This window comes from Vulpes vulpes, chromosome 2 (genome assembly GCF_048418805.1).
Source record: "Vulpes vulpes isolate BD-2025 chromosome 2, VulVul3, whole genome shotgun sequence".
Lineage (NCBI taxonomy): Eukaryota > Metazoa > Chordata > Mammalia > Carnivora > Canidae > Vulpes > Vulpes vulpes.
This window is the reverse complement of record NC_132781.1, coordinates 163347355-163360958: the sequence shown is the minus strand read 5'-3', so window position 1 is coordinate 163360958 and position 13604 is coordinate 163347355. Positions and strand designations below refer to the sequence as shown.

Genomic DNA, 13604 nt, shown 5'->3' with positions numbered 1-13604 from the left:
AGCGTGTCGTCCCCAGTGTGGGTGGGCCGGGTCTAATCTGTCGGGGGCTGAAGAGAACGAAAAGGGGAAGGAAGGGAGAATTATTCCCCACACCTTTCCCTGTCGGCCTGGCCGCTTGGGCGGAGTCTTCCCCTGCCCTCAGACTGGAACTCAGCCTACCGGCCCTCTTGGTTCTCAGGCCTTTGGACTCAGACTGGAGCTACACCACTGGTTCTCCTTGGGTCTCCAGCTGGCCAACTGCAAATAGTGGGACTTCTCAGCTTCCATACTCATGGGAGCCTATTCCTTATAACCTAGATGGATGGATGGGCGGATGGATGGATGGATGGGTGGATGGTTAGGTGGGTGGATGGGTGGATGGATGGATGGATGGATGGGTGGATGGGTGGATGGGTGGATGGATGGATGGGTGGATGGGTGGGTGGTGGATGGTTAGGTAGGTGGGTGGATGGATGGATGGATGGGTGGATGGGGGGGTGGTGGATGGTTAGTTGAGTGGGTGGATGGATGGATGGATGGATGGGTGGGTGGATGGATGGGTGGATGGTTAGGTGAGTGGGTGGGTGGATGGATGGATGGGTGGGTGGGTGGATGGGTGGGTGAATGGATGGGTGGGTGGTGGATGGTTAGGTGAGTGGGTGGATGGCTGGGTGGATGGACAGTCACAGACATACAGCATACATGTCTCCGTGTGGTTGCTCTGGAGAGCCCGGGCTAACACACCGACTATCCATTGAGTAGCTTTCACCCGTGACTCTTTCACAGGATCTCACTCACCTCTTTCATGGGGCTTCTACCTGCCATTACAGTTCTATCTACTTGTTTGTTTTGTGTTCTCCGCTAAGAACAGAGGCCAAGTGAGCAGGGGCCCTGTCTTCTTACTCAACCCACACCCACACCCACGCTGTCCGGACCAGGGCCTGGCCCTTCGCAAGCGCTCAGTTGGGATTTGCGGAGGCAGAGATGGAAGGAAGCAATGGAAGAAGGACACGTGAGGAATATATTGTAAGAAACAAAGGATCCATCCACCCATCTATCCACCCACCCCGAAACACCCAGGGGCTTCTCTCGGGCCCCGTCTATGTCTCGGTCCCCAGCAGGGTCTGATGCTCTGACACCGTCACCTTGTATCAGCCTGCTGGGCGTGTGACACGGCTGCATATTCTCTCTGCCCCAAAGCGCCACATCTTGCACATCCAGGAAAACACCTCCTGTCACAACCTGTGCTGCAAACAAATGTCACACATGCCCTAAGGCCGCGGATGGAGGTTTCTCAGGGGCCGAGTCTCAGGTTTAGGGTTTTTTTCCCTTTTTCTCTTTTAACATTTTGTTGATCCAATGCAACCTGATTTTTGGAATCCTGGCCTCGGGGACAGTTTACCGCAGATTCTGGGGATGACAAGTCCGGGCCGGTGTCAGCACAGAGATGGGTCAGGCGTTAGTTGGTCGAGGAGACACTCGAGCTAGGGGGCCAAGGGGGGCTGGGGAAGGAAGACAACTGGTTGCATCGCAGGGGGAGGAGTGACGGGGCACAGAGGCCATCGTGACTACACATCAACCCCCGTCCTTCCTCTGCTGAGCTGCTGAGGCTGAGGGTGTGAGTTCCGCCGGCAAAAGCCTTCCTCACCTGCTCACCAAAGCTCAGCGACAGACACCCTTTGGCCGGGCCTTGGCTCTTCCCTCGGTGCACGGCAGCCACACGCACCTCCCCGCTCGAGCCCGTTAAGGCAGGACAGGTCCCGCTCTGGGGACAGGGCCCCGGATTCGAGGCTCGTCTGAGCTGCTGCATCCTGGGTCGGTGTGGGAGGGGGCGGAGGAGGAGGAGGCTGCTGCTTGGTCTCCCAGTCCAGGCCAGAGGACGATGCACAAACCAGTTCGGCGGAGGGACCTACAAGGGTCCGCACCCCCTGGCTTCAGCGCGATGGGGACGCCTGGCTGGGCCATCCCCTCCCCGCTTCTCGCACTTCCAGCGGGGAGACAGGTCCCCCCAGAATCCCTCCTGGGTTCCTCTACCCTGCAGGTTCTAGACTCTGTGGGCGCCCAGGTGCGCAGTCAGGGGCAGGTGCCGCTCTGGGCGCTGCAGGTCGGCTCCTTCCCACCTCCCCGCACCCCTCTCTTCGGGAGGCTCCGGCAAGCTGGGGAGGGGGGGCAGCTCAGTCGTCCTCGTCCTCGTCCTCGTCCTCGGTGTCCTTGTTGGGGGCACACCTCTGGAAGCACTGCACCACGGTGGCCAGGAAGAAGCTGGAGATGATGGCGGCGATGGACACGGCCACGCCCGAGAAGATGATGATGAACAGGTCCGTGAGCGACAGGCTGAACCTGCACTCGCTGAAGCTGGCCTCGGACAGCTCGTGCAGGAATATCCTCCTGTTCCCCAGGGGCAGGGAGCACTGGATTTGCTCACGGCCTGTGGAAAAGGCAGGCGGTGAGAGAGGTCGGAGAATGGCCCGGAGGTGGGCAGGCGAGGGCTTGCCAAGTGGGGAGCAGGGGGTCCCCCAGAGCGAGTGGGAGGGCTGGGCTGGGGGTGGTGATAATGGCCTGGAAGCTTTTTTAAAAGCCCCTGAGTAATCCCCCCTGGGAAAATCAGAATGCCTTGGTCCCCCTCGCCCTGCTCTAAGGTGTGGGACTCCGGGTCTCCAGCCCCTCAGGTGGTGAGGCCAGAGGAGACTTGGGGCCAGGGCCTCTGCAGACCTGGGTACCAGGCCTCGGGGCGGAGGAGGGGCCGATGCAGGGGGCCGGGGCAGTGCCAGGGGCGTGGTGGGCTCCAGACTGCGGGCTGCTTCCTGAGCTGGACCTTGTCGTGGTCCTCAGGGCGAAAGGGAACAGAGGGTTAGCACAGCGCTGGAGCAACTCCGCTACTCTAGGAAGGCTTTCCCTCCACGGGAGCGGGCAAAATAGGCTGCATCTGAAGGTGGCCTCCAAACGGCAGGCACCGAAGCTTCTACGAAGCTTCCGTGTGTTTCAGAATCACCTGGAGAGAGTTTTCAAGGGCAGGTTCCCCGGGGAGTTGGAGAGCTTCTGGGACACCCGCTCTGACAATGCCCAGAGGAACCCTGGCAATCTCTGTTTTATTTCTTTATTTTATTTAAAAAATATTTATTTATTCATGAGAGACACAGAGAGAGGCAGAGACACAGGCAGAGGGAGAAGCAAGCTCCATGCAGGGAGCCTGATGTGGGACTCGATCCCGGGACCCCGGGTTCACACCCTGAGCCCAAGGCAGACGCTCAACCACTGAGCCCCCCAGGCGTGTCCCTAACCCCTGTTTTATACATGGAGGTTTCCTCTAAGACTTCAGTTGGAGAGTGTCTGGCTGATTTAAAAAAGAAGTTTTACCCCCTCTAGTCCAGAAAAATCTGACATGAGTACGTGTGAGAAACTGCTTTAAGGCAACAGTGACAATAAATGCTAACTTGGACCGGCCAGGGGCAGACGCTGCTCTAAGCACTTCACATACAGCAATGCCTTTCATCCTCCTCGTGTCGTCAAGTGAGGCAGGGGGACAGCTAGGAGAACTGCAGCTGGGTCACACCTTCCAGCGACCTGGTGAGCCTGAAGGAAAACTTGCCTGGGGCATGAAGATCTGAGCACCATGAGGATGGCTTTCCAGACACTCGTTTATTCATTCAACACACATTTACTGAGCACTTTATCCTGTGCCAAGGGATTGGTGATTTAAAAAAAAGGTCCCTATTCCCAGAGAGTCTAAACTCTGGAAGATAGACACACATTCATGCCCTCAGCCTGTGTTTATTAAGTATCTACTATATGCTAGGCCCTGGGGGTACAGCAGTAAAACAACAAAATTCTTGCCTTAATGCAGCTTAGGTGTAGACAATTAAGGAGTAGATCAGGAAATGCACACACGTAGGGGCCCCTGGGTGGCTCGGTCGGTTGAGTGTCTGTTGATTTCAGCTCCGGTCGTGATCTTAGGGTCATGAGGTTGAGCCTCACGTCGGCTCCCTGCTCAGTGGGGAATCTGTTTCTCTCCCTCGCTCTCTACCACTACCGGCGACCGCATGCTTGCTCGCTCTCTCAAATAAATAAATCTTTTTTTTTAATTTTTAAAAATATTTTATTTATTTATTTATGAGAGACACAGAGAGAGGCAGAGACACAAGCAGAGGGAGAAGCAGGCTCCATGCAGGAAGCCTGATGTGGGACTCGATCCCAGGACTCCAGGATCATGCCCTGGACCAAAGGCAGGTGCTAAACCGCTGAGCCACCAGGGATCCCCATAAATAAATGCTTTTGTGTGTGCATGCATGTGTGAAAAAGAAATAAACGTGAAGATGACACACTAGGGTAAAATGGTGTCTGGGGAAGAGGACTGTCCTCAGATGGGGTGTTCAGGAGCTACTGTTTCAGCAAAGACCTAAAGAACCAGATGGAACCAGTCATGGAAGAAGACCATAGGCAGAAGAGACAGGAACCTGGCAAGGAGCTCAGTGTTCGGGGAGCACCGTGTAGCCAGGGGCAGCAGCGTGGGCACAGGGGCGTTCAGTAGGAGCTGAGGAGGGAGACGTGGACGTGGGTGGAGATGAAGCCCCCGACTCGCCAGGGTCTGCAAGCGAACATCACAAACAGAGGTCCCGCCTCCACCACCAGCCCGGTTATGGCCTGAATTATGTGCCCACCCCCACATTCACAGGTTGTTGACCTAACCCCCAGTGTGACTGTTAATTAGAGATAATACTAGGGGGATAATTAAGGTTAAATGAGGTCAGAAAGGTGGGGCTGTAATCTCAAAGGAGTGGTGTCCTCATAAGAAGAGGGAGAAATAACCCAGAGATCTCTCTCTCCCTCCCTCTCTCTGCGTGTGCACAGAGGTAAGGCCATGGGACGACTCTGGGAGCAGGTGGCCGTCCACAAGCCAGGAAGAGAGACCTCACCAGAAACCGATCCTGCTGGCACCTCAGTCTGGGACATCGGCCTCCAGAACTGTGAGAAAACCAATGTCTTTTATCTAGACGCCCCCCCGCCCGTCCACCCCCCACCTGTGATGTTTTGTTACAGCAGCCCTAGGAAGCTGATACAAACCCTCCCTGGACATGAACGAAACATAGACCGGTGTGAGGGGTCAGCCAGCAAAGACTGTTTGTTACCAAGGATAATCCCCACGCGCTGCCTGATGCACAGTCAAGTTATGGTCACGAACTGTTTACAATAAAGCAGTCGAAACTACACTCACATTTTTGCACTTACTATGTGCAGACAAACGTGCTCTTAATTCTCTCCGCAACTTTATGGGGCGGGTGGTGTTATTATGCCCACCCTATGGATGAGAATGCGAAGCCTTGAGAGCTCACATAGCTCGTTCAGTGACTCAGCTTCCCCAGAAGCGAGGACACATTTTGACATTAAGCTCAACCGCCTGCAGTCTCTGCGTTCCGCTGGCTTCCTTTCAGCTTTCAGGAAAATCGGCTGTTGCTCTCTTTTTCTGCGCTTCCAGGTTTCAAGAAGCTGGTCCTCAACCCATCTCCGAATGACGTCTTCGCACCTCCCTAACGAGCTGGCTCCTGTCCTGCAAAGAGCAGCCCCCCGCTCATCGCTCAGCAACCCCGCAACCACCCTTCGGGTCTTTGTTTGTGTATCTCTCCTTCTCCAGCTCGGAAGCAGAGGCCTCCTCCTTCCTTCGGTCCTGGCCCGTCTTTTACGTGGCCTACAGCCAACCCGCCGATGCTCCCGTCCCCATGGGAACCGCTGCCTGGCAACCAGACTCACAGCCCCTCGGCTCCCTATCCGCACCCACCTTATGCACCCAAGGAGTGAGCTGGACGAGACAGCTCGGCATGTTTCTCCAGCTTAGGTTTGAACTGGTTTTTTGACTTTCTTTTTCTTGAAGAAGCCAAACTTTCATTTACTACTTAGAAGCATTTTAAATGCATTTGAACCCAAGAGGAGACGGTTGTCTCCTATATCCCTTGAAGGCATTTATCGGGGTTCCCTTGGAGTCCCCGTTTTCTTCAATGGAAAGTGGACCGATCGAGTGACCTGCCTCCTCTAACCACCCCCACCCCAGCCCTGATTGTGTGGACATAAGCAAGGCGGACGCCTACGAAGCACGGGAGGTCTCTATTTCCAAGATAACATCTGCGATCTTCAAACCCGTACCAGGTCACTATGGCCTTTAGAAGAACTTTCCAGCAGTTCTTGCCTTCGAGAAGCAGCACTGACTGGAAAACAACCACGACGGAACAACAGAGGCCACGGAGCCTGCCACTTAAACCCAACGTGTGCTTGCCAAGACTCCTTGAGTCGATGCCAGCTTCCACGAGCGTCTCCGCGCCTTGGGGTTACGCTTGGCATTTTGACAAAGCGACAAAGCGACGCTTTTCGGAAACGTCCTCTCACATTTCTCTGTGGCTGGAAGAAACAGGTTTGTTTGCAAAACGTCCTGCACACACCCCGGGGGGTGGGAGACTCTGGAGCAGCGCCTGATGCAGCTCACAGGTAGGATATGCTGTCGCTGTCGCTGTCCTGACTGTCCTAACGGTCCTCGCGGCTCACAAAGGTGGGGCCGGGAGCGAGGTCCACGAAGCCACAGCCGCGCAGACGAGGTCCACGGGGGGCACCGGGCGTCCGCTGGCTGCAGGACTCAGGAGTCGGGCACTTTGGGGCCCCCTCCTCCCCTGCGGGGTCTTACTCTAGCCCAGACTCCTCCCCCTGGGCCTGTAGGCGTCTCGGGTGGGAAGTGTCGCGGGAGGCGAGCCTGCGTGGTGCGGGGGTTTGTTGGCTGCTCAATGCCAGAGCCGCGCCCCCCAGCATGACCATCGCAAATGCGCCCCAGCAGTGCCACAGGGCCCCTCGGAGGGGGCCTCGGGTCCTCCTGGTCAAGAACCTTGGAGGGGGGTGAGCCCGGCTAAGTGAGCTCCCTCCGACGGCAGGGCTACGTCAGCACCCTGAGCTGCGTTACCAAGTGGGCTGCTTTGCTTCAGGCGTTAGGCGAGGGAGGTTTCACGCTGCAGGCCGTGAAGGGTGCAAGGAGGGAGAAGACGGAGGACGCAGGATGCAAGGAAGAAGAGAAAGACCCAGTCCTGGCCTCAGGACCCCAGGTCCAACAGGGTGGGCAGCAGGGCAGGGCCAGGGGAAAGGTGGGGCAGGGGAGGGCACTCGCGGGGACAGGGGGCCCTGGGATGTCCCTACTTGATCTGGAATGTTCTCTCTACCTTCCGGACCCCCATGTCTTCCGCTGTCTGAGTGTAGAACAGCAAACCAAAGCCAATGCCAATGCAGCACTTGGGGTGCTCTGGGCACTGCTCTCAGGGCTTCACGCACTTTAGCTTATTTGATCCTCACGCCAACCCAGCAAGGGGCCCCATGACTATCCCCCTTTTACAGATGGTCAAACCGAGGCACAGAGCATCAGGTGACTTGCCCAAGGCCTCGCAGCCAGGGAACAACGGAGCTGGGACTGACCCCAGGCCCCACGCTGATGGCCACCCTGTCCCACGCGCTCCCCCGGGGCTGCCCAGACCCGCCCAGCCCCTCAGAACAAGCTCCTTTCAGGCAGACTGGCTTTTAAAGAGATGCCCTAGAACACTCCAGCAACCCTCCTGCCCCCAGACCCTAACCGAGGAGGGACCAGAGAGGCCGCCCTTGTCAGGAGCAGGGCTCCGAATGTGGACGCCAAGGGACACCCCCGGTGAGCTGGAGCAGCGCCCCAGCTGGCCTGCTGACAGCGGCCTGAGCATGAAATAAGGCCCATCTGGAAAGTTCTCGCCATGGCGCCTGGCCACCATTCGTGCTTGGAAAAACAGCGTTTGTTTTATTCAGTTTCTCAAGGTTTCAAATTGTGCCTACACCTGACTCGAGACACCTGAGGAGGGTGAGTCCTCATGAGTCCGGGCTCTCGAGAGGCTGGTAAGGCCGGCGACCCCGAGAGCTGATGGTGGAGTTCCCGTCTGAATACTGGCAGGCTCAGCACCCGGGAGGAGCCAGCGTCTCAGCCCAAGTCAGAAGGCGAGAGGGAAGTGATGTCCTAGCTCGAGGTCGTCAGGCAGGAGGCATCCTCCCCACCCCCCCCCCAAACCTACTCACAGGAGGATCCGTTTTGTTTTGTTCTAATCAACTGATTGGGTGAGGCCCACCAGCCCGGCGGAGGGCACTCTGCTTCACCCAGTCTGCTGATTGGAAGTTCATGTCACCCAAAGGCGCCCTCGTAGGCACCCCTGGAATAACGTCTGCCGGAGCATCCAGAAGCCACCACCACAGCGCTCTTCGTGTTTTTCTGCGGTAGCAAGAGGGGTGTTTTTTTCATTATATTGATCGGAGGCGAAAAGTCGAATGAAACTGTCTCCTTTCCTCCACCTGCCTGGAACACCTGACGGGAGGCGGGAGGAGCTCGGAGCGAAAGCAAGGATTTAGCGGCGCGGAAAATGGCCCATCTGCGCGGCGAGAGTCATTCTCTGACCACAGAGGGAGTGTGGCTTCTCCTCCATCTACCCTCCAATCTCCTCCTCCGCTCCTTCTCCTTCTTCCTCTCTATATTTTTCCAATTTTATTTATTTGAGAGAGAGAGAGAGTGTGTTGAGGGAGGGGCAGAGGGAGACGGAGAGAGAGAGTCCTCAAGCAGACTCGCCACCGAGCGAGGAGCCCGATGCGGGGGCTGGATCTCTGGACCCTGCGATCACGACTGGAGCCGAAACCCAGAGTCAGCTCCTCAACCAACTGAGGTTCCACTGTGGCTGCTCCACTTCACGTCCCTGCCAGCGGCGCACGAGGGCTCCCATTTCTCCACATCCTTACCCAGACTTATGTCACATTAAATAATAATAATAATAATAATAATAATGCTCATCCTAATGGGTGTAAAGTAGTATCTCATTTTTTGTGGATGTGATTTTGATTTGCATTTCTCTAATACTAGTGACGTTGAGCATCTTTTCACGTGCTCATTGGCCTACATTCTCTTTTTAAATGAAGAACATGGGCCCCTAAAAAGCCGGGCACGTGATACATCATCAAGGATTAGCAGCCACGTTGCAAAGAGCTAGTCCCCAGTGAATCAACACGGGGAGAAGAGCAGGGCTGGGACAGGGCCCAGGGGAGACACACTGGGCAGATTTCTGAGAAGAAAGAATATGCACGTCTCCCACTTCAGTATAATTCACCTACAACGTCCTGAGGCCTGACGCACGCCCTAGACCGGGAAGGGGGTGCGTGGTCGTGTGGGTACCGGGTGCTGACACCTGCAGTGCTCTGATGCAGTGCACGCCCCTTAGCACATGTCATTTATCACTTCCTTCCTCTGGGAGGTGAGCAGCGCTATGCTCAACTCGTAGCTGAGGAAATGGGCCTCCGATATCTTTGGCAATTTGTACACGATTAACTGGTGGAGCCAGAATTCAAGCTACACTCAGCTTGGTCTGTTTTACTCCAAAGCCCCTGTTTCTTCCATCTGCCTATGTTGTCCCCGGCCCCAGGACGTTTATAATCCAACACAGGAACCGCACCTAAAATACACGAAGCTACTGGAAAGGAAGATAATACACGGCTGGGGATCTGCAGGGCTTCACAGATTTAGAGAATGAAGAGGCAGGGTGCCTAGAAGGTCTAGTATGTTCTCATGGATATTTATGGAATAAGTGAGTACGTTTGAGCGTGAAGGATTATTTGGGTGGAATGAGAAAGGCCTCGCAGGCAAGAGGCACAGGTGAAATCTGAAAGCGTGGGTGGGTGTTGGATGTGCCTCCAAGACAGGATGGGGCCCCCTAGACACGGCATCTTCCCAGAGGATGGTCCCTGCTGGGTTTCCGGTGGGCTGAGTGTGGAGTCACCAGACAGTCACAGCCAGGAATTGAGAATTTGGATTAAGACATTTAAAAAAATTTGCTTTTTGTCAGTGTGATGGTGGTAGTCTTTCAAGAGTCTGAAAAAAGCCCGTGGAAGTCAGGCAATAAGGCAGCACCGTCACGCGGACGCACCCGTCACGCTGCCCTAATGAGACAGGACACATGCCGCGAGCCTCTTCACTCGTCATCCCTGCCTGGTCCCTGTGCGAGCCTGAGTGTGCAGCCCCCGGGGCAGCGGCTTCAGCCAGTCTGTGTCCCAGACGCAGCCTGGGGGTGAAGGGCATGGCCAGAGGTTGAGGAGAAGACTGTCTGCCCACGACAAAGATCTCTTGAGAGCCTACAGTCTAGAGCTGTGGTCCTCAGGCTTTGGGATTTTACAAAACTGGTAAAAAAAAAAAAAAAAAAAAAAAAAAAAAAAAAAAGAAGAAGGAGGAGGAGGAGAAGGAGAAGGAGAAAGAGAAGGAGGATGAAGAGGAAGAGGAAGGAGGAGGGGGAGAAGGAGAGGAAGAGGAGGAAGAAGAAGGAGGAGGAGGAGAACGAAGAGGAAGAGGAAGGAGGAGGAGGAGAAGGAGAGGAAGAGGAAGAGGAGGGGGAGGAGGAGGGGGAGGAGGAAGAAGAAGAAGGGAAGGAGGAGGAAGAGGAAAAAGGAGAAGAAGGAAAAGGAGGAGGAGGAGAAGGAGAAGGAAAAAGAGAAGGAGGAGGATAAAGAGGAAGAGGAAGGAGAAGGAGGAAGAAGAAAGAGGAGGAGGAAGAGAGAGAAGGAGGAGGAGTAAGAGGAAGAAGAAGGAGGAGGAAAAGAAGAAAGAGGAGGAGGAGGAAGAGGAAGAAGGAAAAGAAGAAGAAAGAGGAGGAGGAAGAGGAAGAAGAAGAAGGGGAAAAAGAACAAGAAGGAGAAGGAAGAGGGGGAGGAGGAAGAGGAAGAGGAAGATGGAGAAGTAGAAGAGAGAGAGGGAGGAGGAAGAGGAGAAGGAGGGGGAGGAGGAAGAGGAGGAGAAGAGGAGGAGGAGAGGAAGTAGAAGAGGAGGAGGAGGAGAGGGAAAAGGGGGAAGAGGAGGAGGGAAACAGCCTGCTATAGGGCCACAGCTTATAATGTTGCCCCCTAAGGACACGGGAAACATACACCGTCACCGTCAACCTTTTGTAAGAGGAACTCCCGGGCGCCGCTGAAGTTAGGGTAGGACAAGAGGAAAGCGATGCACATGCGGGGCCTTAGGAACGACTCGGCGCTCCCTATTCTCCTTGTGCAAGGGGCCTGTGGTCACCTGGGAAAACGACCCCAGATCCAGGCCGCCGCGGGGAAGCACCTGCTGTCTCCATCCTTCCCGTCCCCCTGCAGCGAGCACCCGGGGACTTTCTCTGAGAGCAGATGCCCCAGCCTACGGCCCCACAGCCACGTCCCCCCACCACCCCGTGCAGGTCACATCACCCTGGAACAGCCAGGCCCGCGGGCCTCCCCCTCCTCTCGGCAGCTCCCGCACTGTAACCGCAGGCTTGAGTAGTTCCAAGAGGCCAGATGTCTCATGAGGCCTAAAAGGTTCGCCCTCTGAAGGAGGTGGGCCGTCTCCTGTTCAGAAGTCAGGACACACCTCCTACGGGAAGCCCGCCCTGATTGCCACCTCTCCCCGGAGCCCCTGTGCATCCTCCACAGGGTGAGGGGCTGTGCCTACCATGTCTACACCACCGGCCCCCAGCTGGGAGCCTGGCACGCAGAGGTGTCCGGGTGGGGAGGCTGCCGGGCGGGCCGAGGGGGCTACCCGAGGGGGTAGGTCAGGAGGCCACTCCCCTGTGCGCGATGGGGGACGGCACCCCCGGCAGGTTCTCGGGGCAGGAACGCTGGCCCCATCAGCCAAGCGCACCCCGGACGTGCACCCCTTTGGTCGCTGCAGCCGCGGGTCCAGCAGACCCCAACCCCCCCGAATCCAGAACCAAGGGGACAGGAGACCTGAAATCGCCAGGAGGAGACCGGAAAGTCACCTCCTGACGGCTGGACACTCGCCCCTGCTCCTGCTCTGTGGGCAGCCCCAGGCCCTCCGCCCCACGGCCAGGCTGTTACCGCCCTCCGGCTCACCCCCCACCCCCCAGCCTCCTCCTCTCTCTCATCTCACCACCCACCCCCCTTCCCGCCTCCCTCCCAGCCTCCCACTCCACCTTGCTCCCATTCCTCCCACACCCCAAGCACAGGCCGGCGCAGGGCCCTTGCACCTGCTCCCACCACCTGCCTCACTCCTTCACTTGCTTTCTCAGGCCCCCTCCAGAGATGCTGTCCCCGCCTCCCCGATCCTTCCCCATCCCCCCACCTGCCCTGTTACCTACGCAGGCAGTTGAATGAACATAGGGATGCAGGATAGGACGGGAGCGGCCGTGCAGCCACAGAGCTTCCTAACCCGCCTGCTCGGACACACGGACCATCCCTCCCGACGGCGCCTGGTGCTGGACAAGCGCAGGCCCCTCCCGGGCAGGACAAACGTCGCTTTCCCCAAATTCATCCGCAGAGAACTCTCTACTCCCTGCGAAGAAACAGAAGCTGTACGTGTTTCTCCTGTGCCCCCACCCCCACCCCCCGGAGTCCTACCACCTGCCAGGTGTCCCTCTAAGCACTCTGCACTGTCTACACTGCCTTAATCCACAAAACCATCTCTGGGGCGAGTACTATGTCGACTCTGGTTCGCAGGTAAAGAACCCGAACTGTTGTGTCACGTGCTCAAGGTCATGCGGCGAAGAAACGGGAAGGCAGGGGCTCTGCGTCGGGCAGGGTGACTCCAGAGCCTGGGCGTGTGGCCGTTACACTCCCCTGTCGCCTTCAAAATGCTTGTGCAAATCCCCGCAGGGCATTCTAAGCTCCCGGGGGGCATATAATTATGCGGAGGCTGCACAGCCAAGGTGCAAACCCGAATTGGAACCCGCGCTCCCTCCAGCGACGGCCCAAGCGCAGGGGGCTCAGGGGAAGGACCGCACAAGGTCACGCTCAAGGGTCTGGGCGTTGCATTCGTTTCCTAGGGCCGCCCTCACCGGTGACCGACAACCGGGTGGCCAGGGGGTCTGCAATTAAAGTGCCAGGAGGGCCGGGCTCCCCCCGGAAGACTCGAGGGGGGATACTTTCGGGGCGCCCCCGGCTCTGGAGGCTCCAGCAGCTCCTTGGCTTATGGCAGCATCGCTCCACCCTCTGCCTCTGTCAAATCTCCCTCTGATAAAAACACCCGCCGTTGGATTTAGGGCCCATCCTAAATCCGGGATGAGCTCAGCTTGAGACCCTTAATTACATCGGCAAAGACTCCTTATCCAAAGAAGGTCGCACTCACGGGTGCCAGGCTTCAGGGCTCAGCAGATCTCTCGGGGGGACACAGTCCAACCCGCTCCAGGTGTCTCATGTGCGATCGTTAGCTGCTGCCCTTGGCCTCTCATCCTCCCCGTCTCCTTATCTGGAAGCTGCTCCCACATTGCATTTTGGGCCATCGCCGTTCACCCCTCGGGTCCGTCTTACAAAATGCATGGTCCTTCCCTGGCCGGGGGTCAGCACGTGACCGACACTGGGCCACAGCCTCTCTGTCCTGGTAAACTGAGCCTTCAGTGACCGCGAAGGGGGCCGGAGCCCACTTGGCCCAGCGGCGGCCCTGCCCCGCGGGAGTAGGGCCCTGGAGACATGCCTCCTTCCTCGTGCACGGCGGCTTGGCACCCCGCCTGCTGCTGCTCTGTCCCCTTGACTGATGACTTCTCCCCAGCAGCTGACACCTGAGCTGGAGAGGGTGAAGAGCTGCCACTCTCCCGAAATAGACGGTGACACAGCGGATGGTAGATTGAGATTAATCTCGT

The 13604-nt window shown here is 57.1% G+C and overlaps 1 protein-coding gene across 1 annotated transcript in view; it reads right to left on the bottom strand.

Moving 5' to 3' along the window:
* Positions 1-980: 980 nt before the first annotated feature.
* LRRC38 (leucine rich repeat containing 38) overlaps positions 981-13604 on the bottom strand; it is a 30451-nt gene continuing 17827 nt past the window's right edge. The window contains exon 2 of the mRNA XM_026011947.2: positions 981-2407. Within this exon, the coding sequence (XP_025867732.2) occupies positions 2154-2407 (254 nt within the window). The 3' untranslated portion in view covers positions 981-2153. The remainder of the gene's footprint in view (positions 2408-13604) is intronic.